Genomic DNA, 25,509 nt, shown 5'->3' on the forward strand with positions numbered 1-25,509 from the left:
AACTTATGTGTCTTGTTCAGTGTTGGACGGCTTTCAACCTTCCTCACCTCAGCCATGTCTCTGAGCTCTGAACATCTTGTACTTCTGGGCACTCCAGGGAGGTTGCTGTTCTGGGATATGACAGCAATGGAGGAAAATGGTATCCTGGTTGCTTCACGTTTGATTCTTGTCAAATCTATTACAGCTAATGGGTGTCTTTATTTCTCAACACGTTTTTTTACGACCCTGTTGACTATGTAGAACAAACCTTTTGATGTCTCTAGGACCATGCCCCGATATCTTAGCAATTTCAAAAGTGCTGCATCCCTCTGTAAGATATTTCACAATTTTAAACTTTTCAGAATTAGTTAAATCTCCTTGTTGGCTAATTTTGACAGAGGAAAACAAGCTGCCTAATCATTCTGCACACCTTAATAAAGGGTGTTGTATCCTTAGGCCTCACCCCTCCTCATTACACAAATACACATCACCTGATCAGCCTTATCCAATAAGCATTCAAGTTTACACAGCTTGGAGTTGGAAAATATGCATAAAAATGATGATATGGTCAAAATACTCGTTTTATAATTGTACACACAGTGCACTTGCACTAATATACTTACCGATCGCCATCTTCCCTGGTTTTCGTCACCACTCTGGTCCTCTTTTCAGTCACATGAAATAAATTCCGACTTGCTGAATCACACCAGGGTTTATATGTGATCCAGGCATCACTTTTACTATGTAAGTCTATAGAGCCTCATTTTGCGGCTTGATAGAAATTGTAAAATTGACTTCCAGTTCACACATAAACCCCAGTGATCTCATGTGTAGGAATTTCAAACATGTGAGTAAGAGGACCGGATTGGTGCTGGAAACACGTCAATTAGTAAGTGGTTTTTTTTTGCACTTACACTACACCCCTATTTAGACAGGTTTAGTGAATAAAAAGTTTCTTGGCAGTGATTCTTTAAGGTCTGCCATCCCAGGACTTTAGAGAGGGTCAGAGGAGAGCATTCAAAAAGCACCCGACTAAGCAGTAGTCAGTGTAATTTTTCCCAGTTCAATGAAACCAGTCCAGACTTATTTTTTGAAAGCAATGAATACATCCTTCGACATGAACCAGATTAACTGCTGACAGGGCAAATAGAAGCTACACAAGAGGACTCAGAAAACCGAAGAGAAGTGCCATACCAGAGTAAGAAAGCAGACTTACCTCAGTGTAAGGAACTGATATGCAGTAACTGTGTGAGAGTGCTGCAAGAGTGAGTAAACGGCCAAACAAGGAACATCTACTTAAGGGCATTGGTGCAAAGAGAGGTGACTGAAAAGCATTAAGAGAGTGTGCTGTACTTCATTGAGTATGTTAAAAGACAGTCTGCCAATATAAAGAAGAATCTGCTAAGAAGATTGCCAGCAGGCTGTGACAGATGCAAGTAAAGTGTCAAGACATTATTAAAGGCCGCACGTATACTATAAACATATACCAACTATCTTCTTCTGTTCAAATCAAGTTGTTGCTTCTTGTCAGACTGTTGAAACCACAAAGCTCATGTATGACTCTGTAACCTTTAAATGCTTTGTCTCCATCAGTAAAGTTGTTAAACTGTCTCGTGTGTAAGCTGATATTCCTTAAAGGGGTTGTCCGGTCCAAACCGATAAGTCTGCAGTCACTCTGTGTGACTGCAGATTTATGAATCCCTCCAGCGCACGCACTGTGCGTTGCGGTGATTCGCCGGTTTCTGAACCAGGAACGGAGGGCATGTACGGGTTATACATACTCCCGGCCAGAGCCCGTCCATTGGGCACGGCCTCACTCCATACACTTTTATTGAGTGAAGCCACACCCCGACAAGTGACATGCCCGTCCAGTGGCGTGACCGACTAGAGGGTGCGGCCTTGCTCTATACAAGTGTATGGAGTGAGGCCGCGCCCACTGGACGGCCTCTGGCCAGGAGTATATATAACGTATATATGCCCTCCGATCCTGGCACAGAAACTAACGAATCCCCGCAGTCACACAGAGTGACTGCAGACTTATCGATTTGGACCGGACAATCCCTTTAAACTACTCAACGAGCAAGTATCATGATCCTGTATAGTACTGAGGGGGCTCACCACCATCATCACCCATTTAAATAACCATTCCTGACCCGTTTAAAACAAAAGGACTTTGCAAAAATATATGCACATGACAAAAAGAATGGAAACTGCATACACGGTATAAATGTAATATCATTAACCTTTAATGACAGCAATTGTTATTTCAATACAATTTACTACATTTGCAAGGACTTTGTGGCAAAAAGACATTTAAAATTATATATATATATATATATATATATATATATATATATATATATATATATATATATTAGTATATTTATTTTTATTTTTTTATTAAAGTGTGATAAACATACCCACTTCTGTAATATAATAACTTGCAACCATTTAATGATTGATATACAAAAATATCTGTACAGAGAGGAATGGTCATACTGTGCAACACAACAATGACAAGATCATTAGGATAAAAAGAAACCATCATATTGAAACATAGGTAGATAATTCTTCATCAGGGACTCTTTAGTAAATGTTTCAATAGATTAAAGCCTATCTCTGATTTTGAGGTACTTTGGCTACAACACTAACTAAAATTCTCTTGTATGACACAACTAAACTGAACGAACAGACCGATCTGAAAAACATCAGCAGGCTATTGACTGTTCCAGAAGTAATTTCCTGTTACTTTACCCTGAAAGCTATTATTAAACTAACGAGTTATTGACTACCAGAGCATGGAAACTAAAGCAAATTTCTACCTGTAAATTCCAAAATACCATTTTTTTCTCTACATAGGTGCAAAATTCAGTTTCTTTATTTTTATGGGGTCATGGCTCAGTTTTTCTGATACATAGTCCCAAACCCCTTGCATTGACATAGATTTCCCCCACCAGGTTCTGATTGGCACTCCACTGCTTCCCCGGCCTCTATTGATTGGCTACAGTGCTGTAGCCAATCAGTGAGCTCAGCGCCTCTGCATTTGTAGACAGCAGGAGCTGCTGAGCTCACTGATTGGCTGCAGCACTGATGACGTGACATCACTGCTGCACCCAAACAAAAAAAAGGCAGAGGGGCTGGATCCAGTGAAAGTAGGTAAAGCATAGTTTGCTTTTTTACATATAACTGAGCCAGCGGGCAGAAGATTGCTGAAAGACGACAACTCTAATGGGATTCTCTACTCTCCCAAACCTTGTAACAAGATAATAAATGGCACTGATCTCCTTTCTGACTCTGCCCCATTGCCATCATTTCTTCTGCATATAAAAAGACTCAGAAACATTGTATATTAAATCAACATGTATAAAATAGAAGAAAACAATATTTAGTTAAGCTCATCTACACATAACTCAAAAAGGGACATATAAAAAATGTGTAAAAATAGAGAAGTCCTAATTAGAGATGGGCAAACCCAAATAGAAATGTTCAGCTTTCGTACTGGACAATGACTGTTTGGGCCTAAACACGGAACATGGACTTTACCCTGAAGTCCAGTGCAGTGTTCAGAGTTCCGGGGTAAGTCAGTGGTGGCGCGGAGGAGAGAGACAGATTGATTTTCTTTTCTTACCAGTTCAGGTCTCCATTATTTTCAATGGGGTTCGGGTTCTAGTGGAAGTTAGAGTATTGTTCTGGTACCTGACCCGAACATTCTCAAAAGTTTGGGTCAGCTACCAGAACCCGAACTTCCACCTGTCCGCCCATCCCTAGTCCTAATAGATCAAGTGACTTGATTTTCTAAAGTACATATGAAAACTTATAGCTGCACTGTGACTACGGCAGGTCAGCATACCAGCTCCTCTATAGCCGGGTTCTCCGAGAAGGATATTTTATAGTAGAAGCATAGATAAACCTATGGTCAAAGTGTTTGACTTCCAAGCCGGAGTGGCTAAATCAATGTTGCGATGGTATGGATATGCCAGTGAATAAGCAGCTTGTGCCCGCCGCCCGCAGTCATCACTACATCTATAATGACACAGCTGTGATACATCTCAGGACTCATTAGCAGGTAGATGAGCTCTTGTGATAATGCATAAATCATACGGATTATTTTACAGAACAGCTTTACGTCTATTTGTCTGACGCATGCAGAGTCCTTGGACGCTTAATGTTTACTTGGCTGAATACTCTGGAGTCTTAACCATTGCACGACCAATTAATTTACATTACATGTGTAACTCCGTTCCCGGCTTAAACCTTCTGGACACTTTCTACCCTGCCTTGAAAGTTTGATACCCTGTACAACCGAAGATTACTTGTGCTGTCTCTTTATTACACTTTAGGGCTCATTCAGACGTCCATTTTTCACGTACAGGTTGCATCTGTATTTTCAGGGATAGAATGATAACCCATCACAGTCTATAGGGCTGATCATGTTGGAATATTTTTGTGGCCTGAGAGGTCCATACAAAAGCACGGAGACATGTTCGACTTTTGTTCCAAGTCAAGGATCAAAATCACTAAGGCAAGTGTATCGTATCGGACAGCACTCATCTGTGTGCAGGCTTGTGTGCTGTCCGATTTTCATGTTGCTTTTATAGGATAAACTTGAGAAAAATCTTCTTATATGCAAAAAACTGACGGTTAAAAACTGACACACTGACCAAACACTGATGTAAATCGGATCCAATGCACTGAGGAAAATCTGTATGAGAAAAATCACTGACGTCTGAATGAGGCCTTAGGGCCATGGGCCTAAAATATATCATCAGATATCATCAATATACTGACTACATGCAGCTACATGAACTTGACAAGTGGTTGCTAAAGTAATTGAAAAGCCGTAAAATACAAAAATGCACTGCAGGAAATAAACAGATATATATGTATATGTATAAACATACACACAATAAAAAAAAAATATATATATATATATATATATATATATATATATATATATATATATATATACACACACACACACACACACATGTTAATTATACTATGTATATACAGTTAATGTAGTGAATTTTTCCTCTAAGGTGATGGAGTATACCTACAATATGTCATCACTTACTGATATATGGGGGTCGAGATAAGAGGTCCAGCTGTGTCTCCATGTCTCCTTGCACGGGAAGACTCCAGAAGCCAATAGAGTATAAGGAACTGCAAGAAATTCCCTGCACAGTAATTATGGAGAAGGGTCACTGAGCTGAAGAAAAGCCAAAAGGAAATTGAATCCTTCAAGGTCCCAGATGTCAGACCCCCACAAATCAGCATAATATGGCATACCATTCTATGATAGGAATACTCCTTTAAAAGGGGTTTCCACTTTATGACCCGAAATGCTATTATATAAGATTACATAACAAACAGTTACCCTCTACTGCTGCCCCGGTCTCAGTGTTTTGTCTGCAGCAGAGATGACACTTCTGCAGCTCACATCACCACTGCAGCCAATCACTGAGGCCGATGCAGCAGTGGAGAGCTTTTGTTGGAACAGAGAGGACAAGTACCTTCTCTATTTGTTATGTTAGGTATATAAAAATGTTGGGGGGGTCCACTTTATTTAAAGTGCAAAACCCCTTTAACAGAAGTCTATCAGCCCAAACTGACAGTATAAACTAATACATAGTCATGTAGGGGATTTAACCAGTATAAAATCCCACTTTAAGTGATTTAATCACTGCCTCTGTTCTGCAGAAATTGAGGTTTAATCAAATATATTAATTAGGGTCCTTGGTGTGCCGTTGATATAGCCAAGAGCTGCAGTGCCCAGTTCCACACACTGGTCTTGCATGTCCTCGCCTCCCTCACTGGTGATTGATAGTGCTGACTGGCATGAGCTTTCTCTGCAGACAGTGCTTGCACAAGTGAGGGAGGAGGGGCATGCAAAACCAGTGGGCACTGAGTCTCTTGGCCACACCAAGGGTGCACCAAGCACCCTAAATAGCATATTTGACAATAAGTCAGCATACGCAGGATGGAGGCAGCAATTAAAATACCAAAGGTGCAATTTTCAAAGAGGCAAGCTCCCCTACAAGACTATATTCCACATTCATCATTACTGTTTCTACAGTTTTCTGGAGCAATGTCTTCCTTTTTAGTTGCTTTAGTGTTTCAGCTTTATTCTTTATACATTTTATGTTGTCTTTCTTTCTAAAGGCCCCGAGTTATCATTTCTGATCCTTAGTCAATTGAGTAATTAACTCCTCTTTTTGCGCCTTATCCTCTGTTCGTTTTGCATCACTTTTTAAGAGGTCTTTCATTTTCAAGTCTATTTTATCTCTACAACTTTGCATATCCAGATGTTTTACACAGATTAATTAAATGTGTCTTTAACCAAATGTCGTTTTTGTTTCTTTTTGTGCATTTCGCTCCAGTCCCTAAAAAGTAAGGTTCCTGGAAGCATTTTCAATCAGGTATTTGTGACTTTTGATACTAAAAAGTCGGTAAAAAATTATTAAAGACAAAAATAAAAGCATTTTAATTCTGTGCCAAATTCATGAACATTTTGAAGAATTTGGTAGAGAAAAAAAAGTCAGCAATACTACAAGACAAAAAAAAAAAAATGTGACTTCAATAAATCGCAAATGATAAATCGGGCCCTGTATCTTTTTTTAACTTTGCTTATTAAGAAGTTTTAGACACTCCTTTACCTCCCTGGAAAAAGGTATCTGGTGGAGTTTTCAATTTGGTTCATTTTTTGCTTTTCTTTTTTGTCTGGTAGTATTTGCTTATTTTCACGCAGTTCATGAATTTGGCACAAAATGAAAAATTCTTGTTATTTTTGATTTTAATCAATTTTTGAGACTTAGCACCAAAAGTCACATGAACCGCGTGCGCCATTTTGCAAAATTTGTTGCAAAAAATACCAGCGAAATCCACAAGATGAAAATGGAAAAAAGTGACATAAACAAATGACCAATGATGAACTTGGCCCCATGTGCTCAGATTATACTGTCAATTTGGTTGGAGAGACTTCCTTTAGTGCTAACATGGCAGCATGTATACAAAGGATTCTTCTTTTTCATATCAGAGCAAAAATCAGTAAAATGGAGAATGTAAGTGTACAATAAATATCATGGTATCCTGATGGGAGGCAAACCATAGCATCATTACTTACTAAAATGGGATTTTTTAGGATGTCCATATAAAAGCTGTACCAAGAGATCAAAGTGAAGAAGCACAACGGTTGTAAGAAGTGCAAGCGTGATTGTCTTAAGAATCAACTAGAACAATGGAGTGAGTAGCTATATACATAACACATATTAATAGTATTGCAAATACAAGTATCACATACCTTCTTATATATAGATTTATGATACAATCCATTCATACAAAAATATTTTATTACAGTATCCGACAAAGCTTTGCTTTAAACTATACTAAAACATGATCGGTGCAGTCATTTCCCCTGCGTAGTCAGGTAGCAATATTCATGGGATCTATAAATGTAGAAATGTAGCCATAAATTGATATTTTAGAACTAATCCTCTTTCAATAGTAAATTATTCTAACATTGTCATGAAGAATGGTGAGATACAGCAATGTAGCTATAGTAGGAGTTGATACACTGCAAGTGCATTTACACGCCCACAATGCACTTCCATGCTAATTTGCATGTGATTACAAGCTTGATTTCTTAGTGCTTGCAGATCGTACTACTACAAAACAGGTATGATTTTTGTTATAGTAGTATGACCTGTACAACCATAGCACTAGTTTCAGTAGTAAAATCATTATAACATGTTCCCTTTAAATCCACTCCTGGTCTTGGCTTAAAGGGAGTCTATCAGCCCAAACTTGGAGTATAAACTAAGCACCTAGCCCCATATTCATTAAGTCTTAATGAGGGGTATGAAGCACACACCACTTAGAGAATTTGGTAAATCTTATCAGTGGCGTGCACCTCAGTGTCCCTAGCCAGAAAAGTTACTCCAGTTAGAGACTAGAGTAATATTTCTGCAGTCAGAAATGTCGTTACATTTCATGAATTCGATCTGCAGGCATAGCTATTCCCGTCCCACCCTGGCTGCTCCCATTTTGGTGGAGCAGACTGAAACTAGCACAAAAACGACAAAAGTGGTAAGGTTTTTGTGCAAATATTTAGCGACTTCTCTGGTGGAAACACTATGATGAATCAGGGCCATAGTCTTGTAGGGGAAACAGCAACTATAAAAAAAATAGTTTTAGTGCTCTAATTTCTGAAGAAACTAAAGTTTAATCAAACATGATAATTAGGTGCACCCTAGGTGTGGCCAAGAGGTTCAGTGTACCATTTAGTCCACTGGTTTTGCATGCCCCGCCTACCTCACTGGTGATTGACAGCAATGACTTTCCTGAATTTTCTCTGCAAACAGTGCTTGCCTCAGGCAGACCAACACAGTCAATCACCAGTGAGGGAGAAGGGACCATGCAAAAGCAGTGGGCGGAGCACTGCACTAGCCTCATGGCCTCTCAAGGTACACAAAGATAGGGCTGACAGGCTTCCTTTAAAAATACTTTTCCAATACCACAGTGCTAATAAGGCCTAACAGATAAAGCATTATGCAATCAGTGTGTTCTCTAACAAACACCTTCAGAATATTTTCACCCATTTTCTCAGCTAAAAGTGTCCTTTTCTAGATAAAGCTCTACAAATCTAGTGTCAGTAAAATAGCTACAGCTTATTCTATAAACTCAAAATAAAAAAAAATATATATATATATACAGTACAGACCAAAAGTTTGGACACACCTTCTCATTTAAAGATTTTTCTGTATTTTCTTGACTATGAAAATTGTACATTCACACTGAAGGCATCAAAACTATGAATTAAGACATTTGGAATTATATAGGTAACAAAAAAGTATGAATCAACTGAAAATATGCCTTATATTCTAGGTTCTTCAAAGTAGTCACCTTTTGCTTTGATGACTGCTTTGCACAATCTTGGCATTCTCTTGATGATTTTCAAGATGTAGTCACCGGAAATTGTCTTCCAACAATCTTGAAGGAGTTCCCAGAGATGCTTAGCACTTGTTGGCCCTTTTGCCTTCAGTCTGCGGTCCAGCTCACCCCAAACCATCTCGATTGGGTTCAGGTCTGGTGACTGTGGAGGCCAGGTCATCTGGCGTAGCACCCCATAACTCTCGTTCTTGGTCAAATAGCCCTTACACAGCCTGGAGGTGTGTTTGGGGTCATTGTCCTGTTGAAAAATAAATGATGGTCCAACTAAATGCAAACCGGATGGAATAGCATGCCACTACAAGATGCTGTGGTAGCCATGCTGGTTCAGTATGCCTTCAATTTTGAATAAATCCCCAACAGTGTCACCAGCAAAGCACCCCCACACCATCACACCTCCTCCTCCATGCTTCACGGTGGGAACCAGGCATGTAGAGTCCATCCGTTCACCTTTTCTGCGTTGCACAAAGACACGGTGGTTGGAACCAAAGATCTCAAATTTGGACTCATCAGACTAAATCACAGATTTCCTCTGGTCTAATGTCAATTCCTTGTGTTCTTTAGCCCAAACAAGTCTCTTCTGCTTGTTGCCTGTCCTTAGCAGTGGTTTCCTAGCAGCTATTTTACCATGAAGGCCTGCTGCACAAAATCTCCTCTTAACAGTTGTTGTAGAGATGTGTCTGCTGCTAGAACTCTGTGTGGCATTGACCTGGTCTCTAATCTGAGCTGCTGTTAACCTGTGATTTCTGAGGCTGGTGACTCAGATAAACTTATCCTCAGAAGCAGAGGTCTTCCTTTCCTGGGGCGGTCCTCATGTGAGCCAGTTTCTTTGTAGCGCTTGATGGTTTTTGCAACTGCACTTGGGGACACTTTCAAAGTTTTCCCAATTTTTCGGACTGACTGACGTTCATTTCTTAAAGTAATGATGGCCACTTATTTTTCTTTACTTAGCTGCTTTTTTCTTGCCATAATACAAATTCTAACAGTCTATTCAGTAAGACTATCAGCTGTGTATCCACCAGACTTCTGCACAACACAACTGATGGTCCCAACCCCATTTATAAGGCAAGAAATCCCACTTATTAAACCTGACAGGGCACACCTGTGAAGTGAAAACCATTTCTGGTGACTACCTCTTGAAGCTCATCAAGAGAATGCCAAGAGTGTGCAAAGCAGTCATCAAAGCAAAAGGTGGCTACTTTGAAGAACCTAGAATATAAGACATATTTTCAGTTGTTTCACACTTTTTTGTTAAGTATATAATTCCACATGTGTTATTTCATAGTTTTGATGCCTTCAGTGTGAATGTACAATTTTCATAGTCATGAAAATACAGAAAAATCTTTAAATGAGAAGGTGTGTCCAAACTTTTGGTCTGTACTGTATATATATATATATATATATATATATATATATATATATGTGTGTGTGTGTGTGTGTGTGTGTGTGTGTGTGTGTGTGTGTGTGTGTGTGTGTGTGTGTGTGTGTATATATATATATATATATATATATGCGCACACACACTTACCTATACAATTACGGATCTGTCAGGGCACAATAATATTGAATAATTCAAAGAACTTTTTTTAAATAGACAGTGTGGTAGTTATTCTGAGTAGTTTAATATTATTGTAGTATTGTAGGGCTTTAAAGAACAAGACAAGGCATTAGTGTTGAGCGAGTATGTTCTATTAACCCTTTCGGCGAGTATGCTCAGGCCGAGCTCCGAGTATTTACAGCTGCTCGGTGATATGTTTGAATCGCTCCCGTGTGCATGATTTGCAACTGTTTGACAGCTTTATTACATGTGAGGAATGTCTATTTCTTACACATTCCTCACATGTAATAAAGCTGGCAAACAGTTGCAAATCATGCACAGGGGAGCATACTCGGACAGAACATACTCGCTCAACCCTAAAAAGGCATTTTAAAATATTTGTATATGTGCCTATGTGACTTGTATTACAGTTTCTGGAGTAGTTTTTCTGGCCTTTATTGGTAAAGGCAATGTTCACGCAAGGTTTTTTTAAAAATGCCAGGAATTTCATAAGTTTTTAATGCCGTTTTAATCACATTATAACTTTTTGTAGATGCATTTTTATTTTTACTTTTTTTGGGGGGGCATAATAAAATTGTTTGAAAAACATCATAACAGAGCGAGCCATGTTAGTAAAACATTACTGGTCACTGAAATGCCCTAAAAACCCTCTAAGAATAAGGGTTGATTTATTTTTCAAAATTCTTCATAATTCTATCTCAAAATTGTCAGAATTCAAGCACATAAGGATTTAAGGATATTTTTTCCAGTGTTTAATACACTTTTGAAAAGTGGTGTGATTTAGGGAGGAAATGTGTGGTTTAAGAGGCATCAGAATGCGCACGAATTTTAGTGCAAAAATAATAGATCTGAGACAACCAAGAAGGGGTATCAAGATAGATAAAATGTCTAAATTCATCATCCAGCAGGAACAACTGCGATAAATTTGTCTCACCTAGTTTAATTCCAAGCTGTCTAAAATGAGGAGATTTTTGGGAAATCTGCTCTTATGTATATTTGCCTAGAAAACAAATAGCACACATATGACTGCAGAAAGTTTGGGGAAAGAATAGAATCTTAAAAGGAAACTGTCAGCACGTTTTTACATTTGGAAGTAGCAGTATGGCTGTATAAGTGCTCCTCTCCAAATAAAAATGATACATTTTCTCTAGAGATCGAATGTGCAAGTCATGAGAAATATTGTGTAGAAGTAACAAGCAATTTAGCCTAAAAGTGCACTGGGGCATGGCAATGCACTCTTAGAAGTAATTCAAGTGCACTGACACCCCCAGTGCACTTCCAAACCGATCTGCATATGGCTTCTACACTAGATTTCTTCTGACTGGCCCATCAGATCTCTACAAAAAAAAAGTATCATTTTTATTGGGGAGCAAGTGTCTCTTCAGCCATACCACTATTTCCATATATAAAAAGTGCTGAGAGGTTCCCTTTAATGCATACTGGTCAACTTTTCACAATAAGTTGTGTATGTACATGAGGAATAACACTATTTCTCACCATACTATAACTTTTATTCTGAATTTTTCCCTAGTTTTCCCCTCTGTAGGCTCCAGCTCTAATATTCTGTTGTCTCTGAGCTGGTGGGTAGAGAGCAGCTGCAGATGTCTCCCATACGCAGCACACAGATACATAAGTGATTATTGCTCTCCTGTTTCAATGTAGCACGTGTTCAGAAGCAGCAACTGTCCCTCTGAAGGGCATTACTAGGAATACCCCCATAAGATACGGTACCTCTGTCTCTATGATCAATGTGTGTAAAGATTCTAAAAAAAAAAAAAAATAAAGAATTTGATCTAAAAGTTTTATCCCAAACGTACAAACTTGTATAATGAAGGATATTTAATTTATATAGCTAAAGAGAATGTATTCTCAAAGCCGAATGGCCCAAAGCAAAATAAATAACTCACATATACAGAATACTGCAACAGAACTATTTGCTATATGTAAGTCTCTGACTCATTAGCATTTACTAGAAGTGCAACTCTGCAGAACTATATTTTGACATAAATGACCTTCCACTGAATTCAGCACAGTGCGTCTGTCACTTTTTTCACCCAAATCCATAAAAGGGATTTTTGGGCTATGTCATAGCAGTGTGGGTTGCACACAATGTCATGATTCTGCTGTATTCCCCATGCATGTGGTTTTGCATGCGTCTGTACAGGGGAGTCGTGACAATGTGTGCACAGAGTGACTGCAAACTTTTTTTTTTCCAGCCTGGATAACCCTTTTGATGAAATTCTTGTAAAGTGCATTATTCAAAGGGTTCAACAATGGGAACATAATTAAAATTATTCTTCATTTTAGTAAACAGTAGATGACCCAACAGATGGATTCCCGCCAATGATACATTTATCACGAATCCAGTAAATACTGTATATGATTAAAGCAGATCTTACCATATTTTACAATACTAAGGTTATACATTATTTGATAGCTCTTTTTGACCTATTGGGACTGGTGTACTTGCTTTGAAAATCTAAGTCAGAATTGCCATATAAACTTGCTATTAAATCCTTTTCTGCAAGGTCCATTTTTATTTTTTGTGCTTTTGTTTATTCTTGCCATTCTTCCAAGAATCATTACGATACTATTTTTTTTTTCTGTTGAGGCGATGGGGCGAGTTGTAGGTTTGAATAACACCATTTATTTTACTAAATAATGTACTGAATAACGGGGAAAAAAATCCCAAGTCGTTTGTAATTATGAAAAAAGAAAACACAATTCTGTCAATGTTTTTTTTTGTTTTGTTTTTTTTTTAAGGAATTTATTGTATGGAAAAAGTACTTGGCAACATGATTCTTCAGGTCAGTCCAACATGGCAATACCAAACCAAAAAGGTTTTTTTAGTATTTAGTGGTTAAAAAAAATAATTGGTTTATATTGCTATTTTCCGAAACTTTTTCATTATTCTGTCGATGGATCTGTGTGATGGCTTGCTTTTTTGTGTGGTGGGCTGTCATTCTTATTGATACCAGTTTGGGGTACATGCATTAATTTAATCACTTTTTATTGCATTTTTTGGGGGAAGGGTAGCCACTATGGATGAGTTTGGGTTTGTGTAAGTTCGAGTTCGATCAAGCTTTACTCCAAAGTTTGGTTCTGGTACCAGAATTTGACCCGAACTTTAATCAGAACCCTATAGAAATCAATGGGGACCCGAACTTTGCTGCTGTAAAATATTCTCTCTCTCCCCCTCTCGGAAATTTGAGGGGGACTTGAGCCACTGATCATTTTGATCACTTGTACTATATAGTGCAATACTATAATACTTACTACAGTATAATATAAAATTACTCATCTCCTATTAAGAGCACAAAGATGGCAGAGAAGGCGGCTCTGGCTGCCAGGGCAAACCATGGGATATACACAGCTCACATGTCAGAAAGGGGTTAAAATAAGAAATTTATGAATCCAGCCATAGAGCAAGAGAGCTCATGAGTCCAATACATCTCTGCCCACCTAGCCTGACTGACAGCTGCCTCGTGTACTGAGTAGTGTGAGATCTCAGCAGCAGTAGCAGGGAGGAGGGACACTGAGGAACTGTCAATCAGGCGAGGTGGGTGGAGATTAAGCAGCAGCAAGGAAGGACTTTGAGAAGAAAGGAATCAGGATAGGCGGACATGAGTGAATGTTAACTTTCCATAAAGGTTATACAGTTATTCTGATATAAGTGTTCAAAGTACGTACACCAAAATCACGAGGTCAAAGATCTATTTCATACCGTATGCAGCTTGCATCTGGTGACAGATCTGCTTTAATGTCATCCAATGGAACACCCATTTACGATTGTTTTGTGTATTATTCTAGGTATTATACACATATAATAGATCTGCTTTAGACCAAGTTCCCACAATTAGTATTTGGTGCATTTTTCACGGCACAAAAAAAATGAAGTGTGAAAGTGAATGGGATTTTTAGAAATCCCATGCCCACTGTGGGGAGTTTTTACACAGCGTAAACTGACTTGCGTTGCGTGTTTCAAATCAGGAACATGTAAATTCGCCCAGCAGTAAATATGCATTTTATATACAGATTTTCCCCATACACTTGAATGCGATGAGGAAAATCCACAGGTAAAAAATGCACATGTGGTTTTAGTGCACTTACGCAGGGAAAGTGCACTAAAAACCCATATAATCTGCGCATAATTGTATCAATAAAATCTTATCAAAGCTATGGAACAGGAAGTATACAAAACAAAACAGCTATATTTAAAACATGACATCCCAAAAGGAGATGAAAATAGCAGAAGAAAAGGCGAGAAAAATGCATGTAAAAAAAAAAAAAAAAAAAATGCAATGAAAAAAAGCAAGAAGCCTAATTTACCTAATAGTTGTAGGAATCTGCAACATCAAGAATTCACCAAATACTCATCGTGGGAACGTAGCCTTAGGGTTCGCTGATACTGGCGTTGATTCTTGCGAGAGAATCGGGCCAATTATGCTAATGACATTCAACTCAAACTTTGTCAGAGTCTGATCTGAGCGTGATCTGATTCTCTCGCATGAGAGAATTGCAACACAGGTGCGGGGAAGACTGAGAACTTAATTTCTCCATTCTGAGTCTGCGGATGTCGGACTGCACTCGGATGACATCCGAGTGCAGTCCAATGTTTTATACACATCCATAGACTTGTATAGGCGTGCATGATCTGAATATCGGATGCACTTGCAGCATGCTGAATCGGCATAAGAAAATAATCGCAGATCTGTGCTGCCCCATAGTATAACATTGGGCCGAGTGCTATCTAATAAAACATCAGAGCACTTGGCCGTGTTATACGCAAGTGTGAACATACCCTTACACAGATATTGACAGCTGATGGGATGCGAGTCAGTTCCCATCTTAGAGTTTACAGAGCTGTAAAAGCAATGTCGTCTTATACATATAATAAATGATTCTAGTGTACAGTTTGATACACAAAAGGAGTTAATTATCCATAAAGGAAACATTTACCATCTGTTTCCATATCTCAACATACATTTTTATTAATATCAATATCTAAAAATAAACTTTTCAGCAATTACAGTAAGTGTTCATGTGCAAATCGTCAACTCAAGGAATAATATGGTGTGAACATACAGTAGTAATATTTATAGCCGGCCCAGTAGGTACTGGCAACATAGAGCAGAGCTTTCCTCATTTACAGTTATACAGAGCAAAAAGTGCCCCCTCCAAACATAAAATATTTCTCTTTTTTTTACAAAATGTAAACAGTTGCGTTAATATTGTTTATATACATTATTACACATGCCTGCCTTTTTCCCCATTTTAGGCTTGCTGTGAACTTTTCGTCCACATACAGTCGGGTCACTTTTCTTCTGCGGCTTCCAAATATCTCTCGGAGAGTCACCCGACTCGTGCAATAATTTCATTGGCTGTATGCCTACACGATTGATATAAGAGCGGCTTTTCTGCACAGATTGAGGCTTCACATCATGGATGTGATTGACAATGTGGAAATTTCCTCGACTCCTACAAAAACAGAGAATATTTACTTAATATTTCAGCACATAGTGTTATTAGAGTATACTTCACATTCAGTAAGTTGCAGTATAAAGATTGAAGCCATGGACCCTGTACTGTATGTTAAAGAGGTATTCTCAAGTTGTCTCTTGAGCAGCACAGAGCTCTGTGTTCTCCTTAGTTTCCTTATTTCCTGGTGTCAGGCAGGGCGGCTCGCCTCCTTGCATGACAGTTCTGGGGAATATAACTGTAGAACTGTAGTATTTGTAGAACTATAAAGCTCATCACAAGTTCTGCTATAACACATTCAGGTATCAGTGGTTGCTCTGGAGTGTGCACTGCTATCACTGTATTTACACAGAGATATCAAGGAATTTAAACAAGCACATACTGTAGCTACAGACTATGAGAGCTTACAGCAGTGATTAGCAGACTTGCTGTGAAAGCTGCGTGCTGGTGATTTATAACTGCATCTCTTCAGAAGATGAGAGGGAGAGGAGGAAAGGGGAGAGAGGTGAGCAGCTAACTGTTGTATAAAAAGAGAGCTGACTGGGATGATAAGAGTTAACCCATCTCCTGGCATGTTACTAACTGCACTCTCACAAGCAAAGCTTCATGGAAACCAGCTGTACATTATAAAAAATGAAAGCTCTCATTGCAGGAGAATGACAGCAGATAAAAAAGCAAACTTGCTTATGTTCATGCAGTTTAACTAATTAAAGCAATCTAAGAACCTCAACTCTTTGATCATTGGGATGATCACTGAAAAACTCCAGGCAGCAGCTTTCACATTTGATGGGAAGCTTTATAGACATATGCTTACGATAGTGATCTTCCTATCTCTAGCATAACCACACTGGGTTAGGAGTCCTATTCACAGAGGATCTATTATTCTGACAAAATATTACCCAATGGAGTAGTCATTTTTTTCTTTTACTTGCAAAGTGAGAAAGGTAAAACTGCATAAAGTGGAAGTCCACAAAAAAAAAAAAAAATACACACACACATACACATATATACATAGCCATCAATCTATTCATAAATAGTAAACAATTTACTAGTATACTTGAATTAAGAAAAGAATCTCAAAATATAAGGGGCTGTGGCGCCCCTGAGGGTTCGATCGCCACAGGAATGCTGCACTTCTCTAATGGAGTGTGGTGTTCCTCCTCTGAGGTAAGCCCAGTGCGATGGTTGTGACCTAACCTTTTACATCCAACACCACACTTCTCCACCAGAGGGAGCTAGTATGCACTAGGTGCTGCTCCCCTGGTTACAGGGAGACTGGGGAACACAAAGTGGTAGGAACCAGTTAGTGGGTGAGGGTGGAGGACCTACAAGTTAGTTACACTTCAGATTTCATATTTAATAGAATGCCATCTTTGATCTTGGTCCTTCTTGTTCAGAGTTCTCCTCTGGTCCTTTCGCTAGTCCTAAGTCATAGGTTCTAGTAGTCATACTGTGCTGTCAAACTACTGTGTGTAATGTGACCTCCCTCCGGGAGCGCAGATCCTGTGTGGGCCTGCACCGAGAAGGGACAAAGCCCTCGTACCCTGGCCATGGGACGAGAGGTAGGTTGTAGACAAGGAATGTCTCAACCCGGCCAAGGACCAGGATCAAGAAGGCCCGGGAGCTTTAGAGTGTGGCTCCCTAGCAAATGGGTCCCGGGGAGGATGCAGACGGAGCGGAGCACGCCACCTGTCCTCGCCTACCTTATCTATTCAGAGGGATTCTGGCTGCAAGAGGGGTACCGGCCCCCGACACCCGACCTTGTACTCTATGTCCTGGACGGGAAAGCCCGGTTAGGCCCAGAGGATCCCATCGGGCATCGGATGGAGAGGAATTGCCACCCGTGCCCTAGTCCTGAGAGGAGCTCAGAGGGAGACCCGGCCTATCCACACATGCACAGATGGGAAAGGGTGAAGTCTGTAGTGCAGGAACACTCTGGTGTAGGGTCGCTACCGAACACTGGACTTCCTCGGAGGTAGTCGGCCGCCGTCCCTGGTGGCCGCAGGACTCCGCGAGGAGCAGGGAATCGCCTTCCTGCTGTCATCTCTAAGTGAGTAAAGCCTTGGAAGTTCACCCCTATGGCCTCCGGACTGTTCATTACGCGCCATACCATGAGACGCGGTGCCCGTTCTCCCCGCACTACTACTACTAAACCCCCTCTCATCCTGTTTGCCTGCCCTGAGGCCTTGCTCCGCCTGTGGGGAGCAGTGAGAACTTTAGCCGCCATGACACCGGGCCTCGGCGGACTGCAGCGGCGCTGGTGACCCTTCACCAGGCACCACAGGTGGCGTAGTCGTTAAAATAAGCCACTCAACCCGGACAAGCCCACACCTTCTCTTTCTAATGTGACGGCCCTGAGCACGGGTCGGGCCCGGGCCACGGCTGCATCCCATCTCTCCAACAGGGCCCGACACCGAGTCCCCCAACACCCAGGGTAAAACAAGGGCTTTACGAGTAGAGGCGTCACAGGGCCATCTGGGGTTCTGGCAGTGGATTAGATGCAGGACAAAGTGCTAGCAAGTGGCTAGTGATGTGTGGAAGGGGGACTGGCTGACTAGATAATTTCAATGGCAATGATAACCTCCTTCCCCTACTGTGCATTGGTCGTGACAGAAAACGAGGCTTTATTAGCTTAACTGAGCCAGCCCCGTTCTTACACATCAATGGTCATGTGCCAACACAGGAACTTGGCCAACCCAAACAAGATGTGAACTGCTGGGACCCAGATCTTAACCCCTTCACGACACAGGACAGACATTTACGTCATATGTTGTGTCTTTGATTCGATCTCGCACGCTGAGCCCGCATCTTTCCCGGCAGATGATGACCGAATAATTCAGCTATCATGTGCTTCTAACAGCCGTGGAATAAGCAGAGCTTCACCCACAGCTGTTAACCTGTTAAATTCTGCTGTCAATCTCTGACAGCGGCCATTAATATGCGTCGGCTGGTGGGCACATCGTTCTGCACGCCCATCGGCGCACCCATAATGTGATCGCGATGGGTTGCCATGAAAGCCGAGAGTCTGCTGAAGATCCCTGTGCTTGCCATAACGTTTCTCCTGTGAAAGGCAGAGTTTAGCTGGCGATCATGGGAGATCGTAATTTTCTGATGCACTGCTATGTATTGTACAAGCGATCAGACGATCCTAGCTTCAAGTCCCCTAAAGGGACTAACAAATAAAGTAAAAAGTGGGGAAAAAAAAAGTTTAAAAATATGAAAAAAATAAAAATATAAAAAGTTGAAATCATCCCCATTTTTCCCCATTAAAAATAAAGCAATTGAATAAAAAATACCCATATTTGGTATCGCTGTGTTCGTGAAAGTCTGATCCATCAAAATATAAAATAAATTAAACCAATCGGTAAATGACATAACAATGAGAAAAAGAATAAAAACTACAAAATAAATTTTTTGGCCACCACAACATTGCAATAAAATGCAGTAAGAGGCATCCGGAGGAAGCGAGAGCTGCGGCTGCCCTCTCATTTTCTCCAGATGTCTTGATTTGTCCGAAGGAGGGAAGAGTGAAGCCAGTGATGATTGGCCACAGGGATCACATGAGATAACAATGTCACTTTATCCCCTGGAGAGCCAGTGCTGACACCGCTGGAATGACACCAGCACCAGACATGAGTTATATTTAGTCATTATTTTACTGGGGTAAACATAGGGATTGAGACCCTGTCCAGTGAAACAAATAGTCCTGTTCATCCTTTTTTTTTTTTTTTTTTTTTTAACTCTGCATTGTGTTGCTCCTGGTATTTTTTCATGAAAGGTATGAATAAATGGAATAATTACAGTGTTCAATCGGTGCTTATAATATCAGTCTGTGTGGTTATTCATCCATTTCCAGGAGGAGATTTTATGGGAACTGCAAGTATTTTCTACAACCTGACAGCAGAACTGACACTTCTACCACAAAATCACTGTAATTCAAAATGAAAGTATGAAAACTGTTTAAAAAAATATAACTGCCTTTGTTGCCCATGACAACCAATAACAATGAACTTTCATATTTTTAAACAGCTCTGATTGGTAGGAAACAAATACAGCTTTTCTTTTAGTCAGTTTTGACAAATGAGGCTCAGTTGTTTTTTTTATTGATCACAAAAATTATTGTAAGAGTGTAACGTGCACCACTAGACTCATGCCAGACACACAAAAACTCATGCCAGAAAAAGTAATTACATTAATAAACTTTTCCAGTGTGGCAACATGATCTAAGGTTAAATCACGGCCGGGCCTCATATTATTTGGTGCCTTGTAAGGTACTTACCATTGACATAATCTTACAGTTTATCATATAGTGCGAACAAAACATTTCCATAAAGTCCCCAAATACAATCATATAGTGCTTACCTAACATCTCTATAAAGTGCCCAAATAGCATAAAAAACCTAAGGCATATCTGCTTCTTGTGCAAAAGCTTCCTGCAACGTGGTTATAGTCGGAGATCTATTAGGAGGGGGTATGATAGAGCATGTCATACTCCTCGTACTGCCCTCCTCCATCCGAGAATACAATCCTCGGAGAGGGATGAAACCATACGTTTCATCTCCACCTATAACCACGAATGGGATAGCATGAGAGCCGTCCTGCAAAAACATTGGAGTATCTTGATGGTGGAGCCCTCCCTGAGGGGACACCTGGGGTCTTTTCCATCAATGACACCAAGGAGGTGCCGGAATCTTGGTGATATATTGACCAAGAGCCACTATGTTGCACCGGTAACACGACCCTTTGGCACTGGTGGCCCTATTAGAGGTAACTACAAATGTGGACACTGCGTGGCCTGTCCAAATGTTTTGCGGTGCACCAGCTTTTGTTCAGCTGATGGCCACAGAACATTTGATATCAGACACCATATCTCTTGTGGTACATCCAACATTATCTACTATGCCACGTGTAGCTGCCCCATGATCTATGTTGGTTTGACCACAAGGGAATTATGGATCCGCACACGTGAGCATATTCGTGGCATTGCAGCAGCCACCTCGGTGAGCGATTTAGCTCAGTTAAAAACAATACCACGGCATTTTAAATTGAAACATAACTGTAATCCCCGTTCCTTCATGGTACGTGGTATTGACGCAATACACATGGGGATACGGGGTGGTAATGCTAAAAAGCTATTGGCTCAGAAAGAGTCTGAATGGATCGTACGATTAAACACTATGACCCCTCACGGCTTGAATGAATCTTTGAGCTTCTCTCCATTCTTATAGCCACAATCCCTGCATCTCTGATTTGGGGTTATATAATCTCCTCATATATGTATATGACGCGCCCCCTGGGACATATTCCTTTTTGAGGGGAATACCCGGCACCGGATCAGATGGGGGGTTGTAGTCTCCGAGCGGCTGTGACCCGGCCCCGTGCCCAGGGCGTCAAGCTTAGTGTGATGTGGCAGTTCTACAGATGTTACTAAAGTTCTTTTGTGTCGACTACGCCACCCGTTGTGATGCGGTCACTGTGGCCGCCGCTGCAGCAGGGTCCACTGAGGCTGATGGTGGGTGCGCAGCTTGGTGAGATAACCCCCAACGGGAGGGGTATAGCCTCAGAGGGGACAGACGCAGAGGATGGGGGTTGTGGTGGTGTAGTGCAGACGGCAGTGAAGACAGAGTCGGGTTGTGCAGTTAAGGGTGTTTACTTACTGCAGATGTTGTACTGGTCACTCCAGCTGCTAGTGACCACCCGAGCCGTGCTGCGTCCACCAGGTCCTGGATCCAGCCAACCCCCAAACAAGTCCGGAGCGTGGCCCTGAGCTCTCCCTCTGTCCTTTCTTCAGCCGTCCCCACCAGTGATCCACCTAGGTCCAGCTCCCTCGGGCCTTCTGCTGGGACACCCTTGGCCCTGGGTTCCCTGACCCTTCATGTGGTGTGCCTTCGGGGTGGATGTGATGGGTGACCGTGGCAGACGCTGCCCACGGTCTCCGGTCTCTGGCTGGGGAGTGTTTTTACCCCCACCAGCTTGGGTTCCGGTACCCTGATGCTGACTCCTCGCCCGGTGCTCTAATTTGGGTTCTTGGGTCCCTTCAGTCTTCCCCCTCTGGGTCTTTCTCTGCTCCACTCTCTCTCTCTCCAGGGCTGCTCTTCTCCCTTGCTGCAGGCTGACTTCCTCTCTCTGCTTGCTGTCTGCTCCTCTGCAGCTGTCTTGCTGTCTCCAACTGACTTGTTCTCTGCATCTGACCCTGATTCTAGTTGGTGCCCACCTTATATATCCCTCTATGTGTGAGCTCAGGTGACCAGCACCCAATGAGCTCCTATCACTACCCAGACTGCTCCCCCTATCTGCCCCTACACTACATGGGATGTTCCACCCCCCTCCCACTCCAGCCAGGAACAGACTCGGTCGTACCTGCACATTTCTAAGTGGGAGTACCGTCGGTCTGTTCCTCGGAAATGGGATGTATGTAATGCATGCAGCCTACCGAGCTCAGTCCCACACTCCATCCTTACCCGGGAGTGGAATATCACACCTCTGGGTTGAGGTGCAATACCCCTGTAGCAGCCGAATCCTCAGGGTGCTACATTCCCCCCTGGTAAATCACAGCACGTCCTCGGGCTGCAAGACATAAATAACACCAAAAACATACATTTTTTTTTTTTATATAAACATATAAAACATTATATATATAAAACTTTTCATATAAACATTCTCGTCGTCTCTTGTTTCAGGTTCCTCCTCCGGACACTGTGCAACGTGTGTCCGGGAAACGTGCGACAGTCTCTTAGAAAAACTGGTTTTCTATAAAACCGGTAGGGGGCGCTTTAGGACGCGCAACTATATACAGGGGATATGGAAGTTGGCCGCTCTCAGTCCTCGGCCAGGTAAGGAGGGAAAGGGAATGGCTGCTCAAAGTCCTCAGCCTGTGGGATTAAGGGGTTAATGGGTAAACAGTTCACTGGTCCCAACGGGGACTATTTTAGCAGCAACGGTTCACTGTGCCCCGACGGGCAACTATCTACAGTCTCTACTCCCGTCCTCAACGACGGCTCCCTCCTGCTTTTTCTTGGTGATACGGTGTTGCTTCAGACCCGTCCGGGTCCTCTGGCTCCTCCTCCCCGTACCGCAACTCCTCCTCCGTCAAGCGGTGTACGTGGAGGGCGTAAGGTCCTTTGGCACACTTGTGCCGGGTGAAAGTGACCTCGTCTCCGACGTAGAGGTCACGGCCTCTGTGACCTTCCGGCAGGTGGGACTCGACGTCTCTGCGGGTCACAAAAACGTCACCGCGGTTGTTACGGTCCCGAATAAAGCCCCACCCATGCTGCGGGTTGAACTTTATCACCGTCCCGATGGTGCGGGGACAGTGCGCTGCACGGGGGTTCCTCCTAGTCCGGCTCTTCTGCTCCGCGCTCCGGATTTGGGCCTGTTGTTCTCTGACCCGCCTCTCCTCCCGTTCTCTCGCAAACTCTGCTAGCTGCTGACGACAACACTCAGTACGCTCAGCGGCGATTGCCCGAGTTTCTCCGGTGAACCCCATCAAATCTTCTCCCGTGGGGTCCCACACGAATTGGGCTTCTTCTAAAGGAGGCGAGACCCGAGTCACGGGCTTCGGAGCCGGGATCAGGGGCTCACACAAGGGCCCTAGTCTCTGTTGCCGCTCCAGCTCACAAAACTCCTCGGGCCAGATAAAGGGCCGCCCGTCCGGCCATGTGAGCTGGCTGAAGAGGTCCTTTCCCAAACTCGGCACCCTTGGTTTTGCGGGTGCGGGCGCAGTGGTGGTGGCGCCCAGGTCGCCCAGGCCTTGCGGCCAGGCCTGGGGCACTTGTAACGTAAAGGGCACCGTTAATACGGCGGCGCCCTGTGCTACCTGGCCTCGCGACCAGGCCGGAGGTTCCGCAGAGGTAGGGGGCGCTGTTGGTGATGCGGGGCCCGGGAGTACCGGGCCTTGCGACCAGGCCGGAGGCTCTTCCTGCTTGGTCACGCTCCGGGTCGGTGCGTGTGACGTCACAGGGGTCGCGGCGGCGGCTTCTGGTCGGGGCCTAGTCATTAGCGGTGACATGGCGGTTACGGGCACGGACGGGGGACTTTCGGGCTCTGCGACGGGGAACCGGGGCAGGTGGGCGGTCTCTCGGTATGGGGTATAAGCGTCCCCTTTACCTGCCTTCATACGTTCGGCTCCCTTCTCAGCGCCGTCTCCGACCTTGGGTCCTCCCGCGTCATCCGTAGAGGCAGTTGGTGTCCTCTCCCAGGGGAGCATGCTCCGTGGACGGGTTCCAGCTTGCTGGGCCATCTCCCGGCTCCACTCCGCCAGTATCTCTCGCTGTACCCGGGCCATCCTCCGTGCGAGGCCCTCCCAGGCAGTTTGTGCACACTCCCGGTCTCGGGGGAGCTGCGCTAAGATCTCCGCTAGACCTAGCGGGGTTGTGGACTCTAGCAGGCTCCTGACCATCGGGTCGGTGCTGCTCTGCTCTTCTTCCGGCAGGCTCCTGGCCAGCGGGCCGGTGCTGCTCTGCCCTCCTTCCTCGGTCTCTAGCAGACTCCTGGCCAGCGGGCCGGTGCTGTTCTGCTTTCTCTCCATCTCCGGGTGAGCTCCTCCGCTACTCCTCGTTGGACCTCTTGCCTCCGGGTGCGCTCGCTCCAGACTGCTCCAGGCGACACCCATCTTTTTTTCTTCTCTTTCGTCTCCTCCCACTTCGAGGGCGGTCCCGGGGCAACTCGGTGACTGTCAGCTCCAGGGGTAGTTCTTTCACGCTGACAGACACCTCTAGCATCACAGTCTCTGTTGGTGGGGGCGGTTTCCACTTTTGGCGCCATTTTCTGTCCTGGCCCACGATGGGAGGTGGCCTCTTGCCCTCCTTTGGCACGCCCATAATGGCGTCCGCTGCTCTTCCAAGGCGGGAAATCTGCGGTTTTGGCGGGAAGCGTCGCCCAGTGGCGGGAAACTCTGCAGATGGCGGGAACAAGTTGGAAATGGCGGACAATCGGCGGGAAACGACTGGTGATGGAGTCCGATGGCGTGGACCCTCCGGAACCGGCGGGAGACTTCTTTCTGAGGTAAACTTGCACTTTTCTTCAGGCACGCAGTACCCGGGTGTTGCGGGCACGTAATCCTGCCGACTACGCCAAAGTTGACGCGCCCCCTGGGACATATTCCTTTTTGAGGGGAATACCCGGCACCGGATCAGATGGGGGGTTGTAGTCTCCGAGCGGCTGTGACCCGGCCCCGTGCCCAGGGCGTCAAGCTTAGTGTGATGTGGCAGTTCTACAGATGTTACTAAAGTTCTTTTGTGTCGACTACGCCACCCGTTGTGATGCGGTCACTGTGGCCGCCGCTGCAGCAGGGTCCACTGAGGCTGATGGTGGGTGCGCAGCTTGGTGAGATAACCCCCAACGGGAGGGGTATAGCCTCAGAGGGGACAGACGCAGAGGATGGGGGTTGTGGTGGTGTAGTGCAGACGGCAGTGAAGACAGAGTCGGGTTGTGCAGTTAAGGGTGTTTACTTACTGCAGATGTTGTACTGGTCACTCCAGCTGCTAGTGACCACCCGAGCCGTGCTGCGTCCACCAGGTCCTGGATCCAGCCAACCCCCAAACAAGTCC

General features: G+C 43.4%; 1 protein-coding gene across 1 annotated transcript in view; it reads right to left on the reverse strand.

The window, feature by feature from the left end:
• Positions 1-15,448: 15,448 nt before the first annotated feature.
• Positions 15,449-25,509, reverse strand: part of ZNF365 (zinc finger protein 365) — a 36,149-nt gene continuing 26,088 nt past the window's right edge. The window contains exon 5 of the mRNA XM_073685409.1: positions 15,449-15,961. Within this exon, the coding sequence (XP_073541510.1) occupies positions 15,709-15,961 (253 nt within the window). The 3' untranslated portion in view covers positions 15,449-15,708. The remainder of the gene's footprint in view (positions 15,962-25,509) is intronic.

The sequence above is a fragment of the Phyllobates terribilis genome, unplaced genomic scaffold (genome assembly GCF_046119375.1).
Source record: "Phyllobates terribilis strain yellow unplaced genomic scaffold, ASM4611937v1 Scaffold_5__5_contigs__length_657084704, whole genome shotgun sequence".
Classification (NCBI taxonomy): domain Eukaryota; kingdom Metazoa; phylum Chordata; class Amphibia; order Anura; family Dendrobatidae; genus Phyllobates; species Phyllobates terribilis.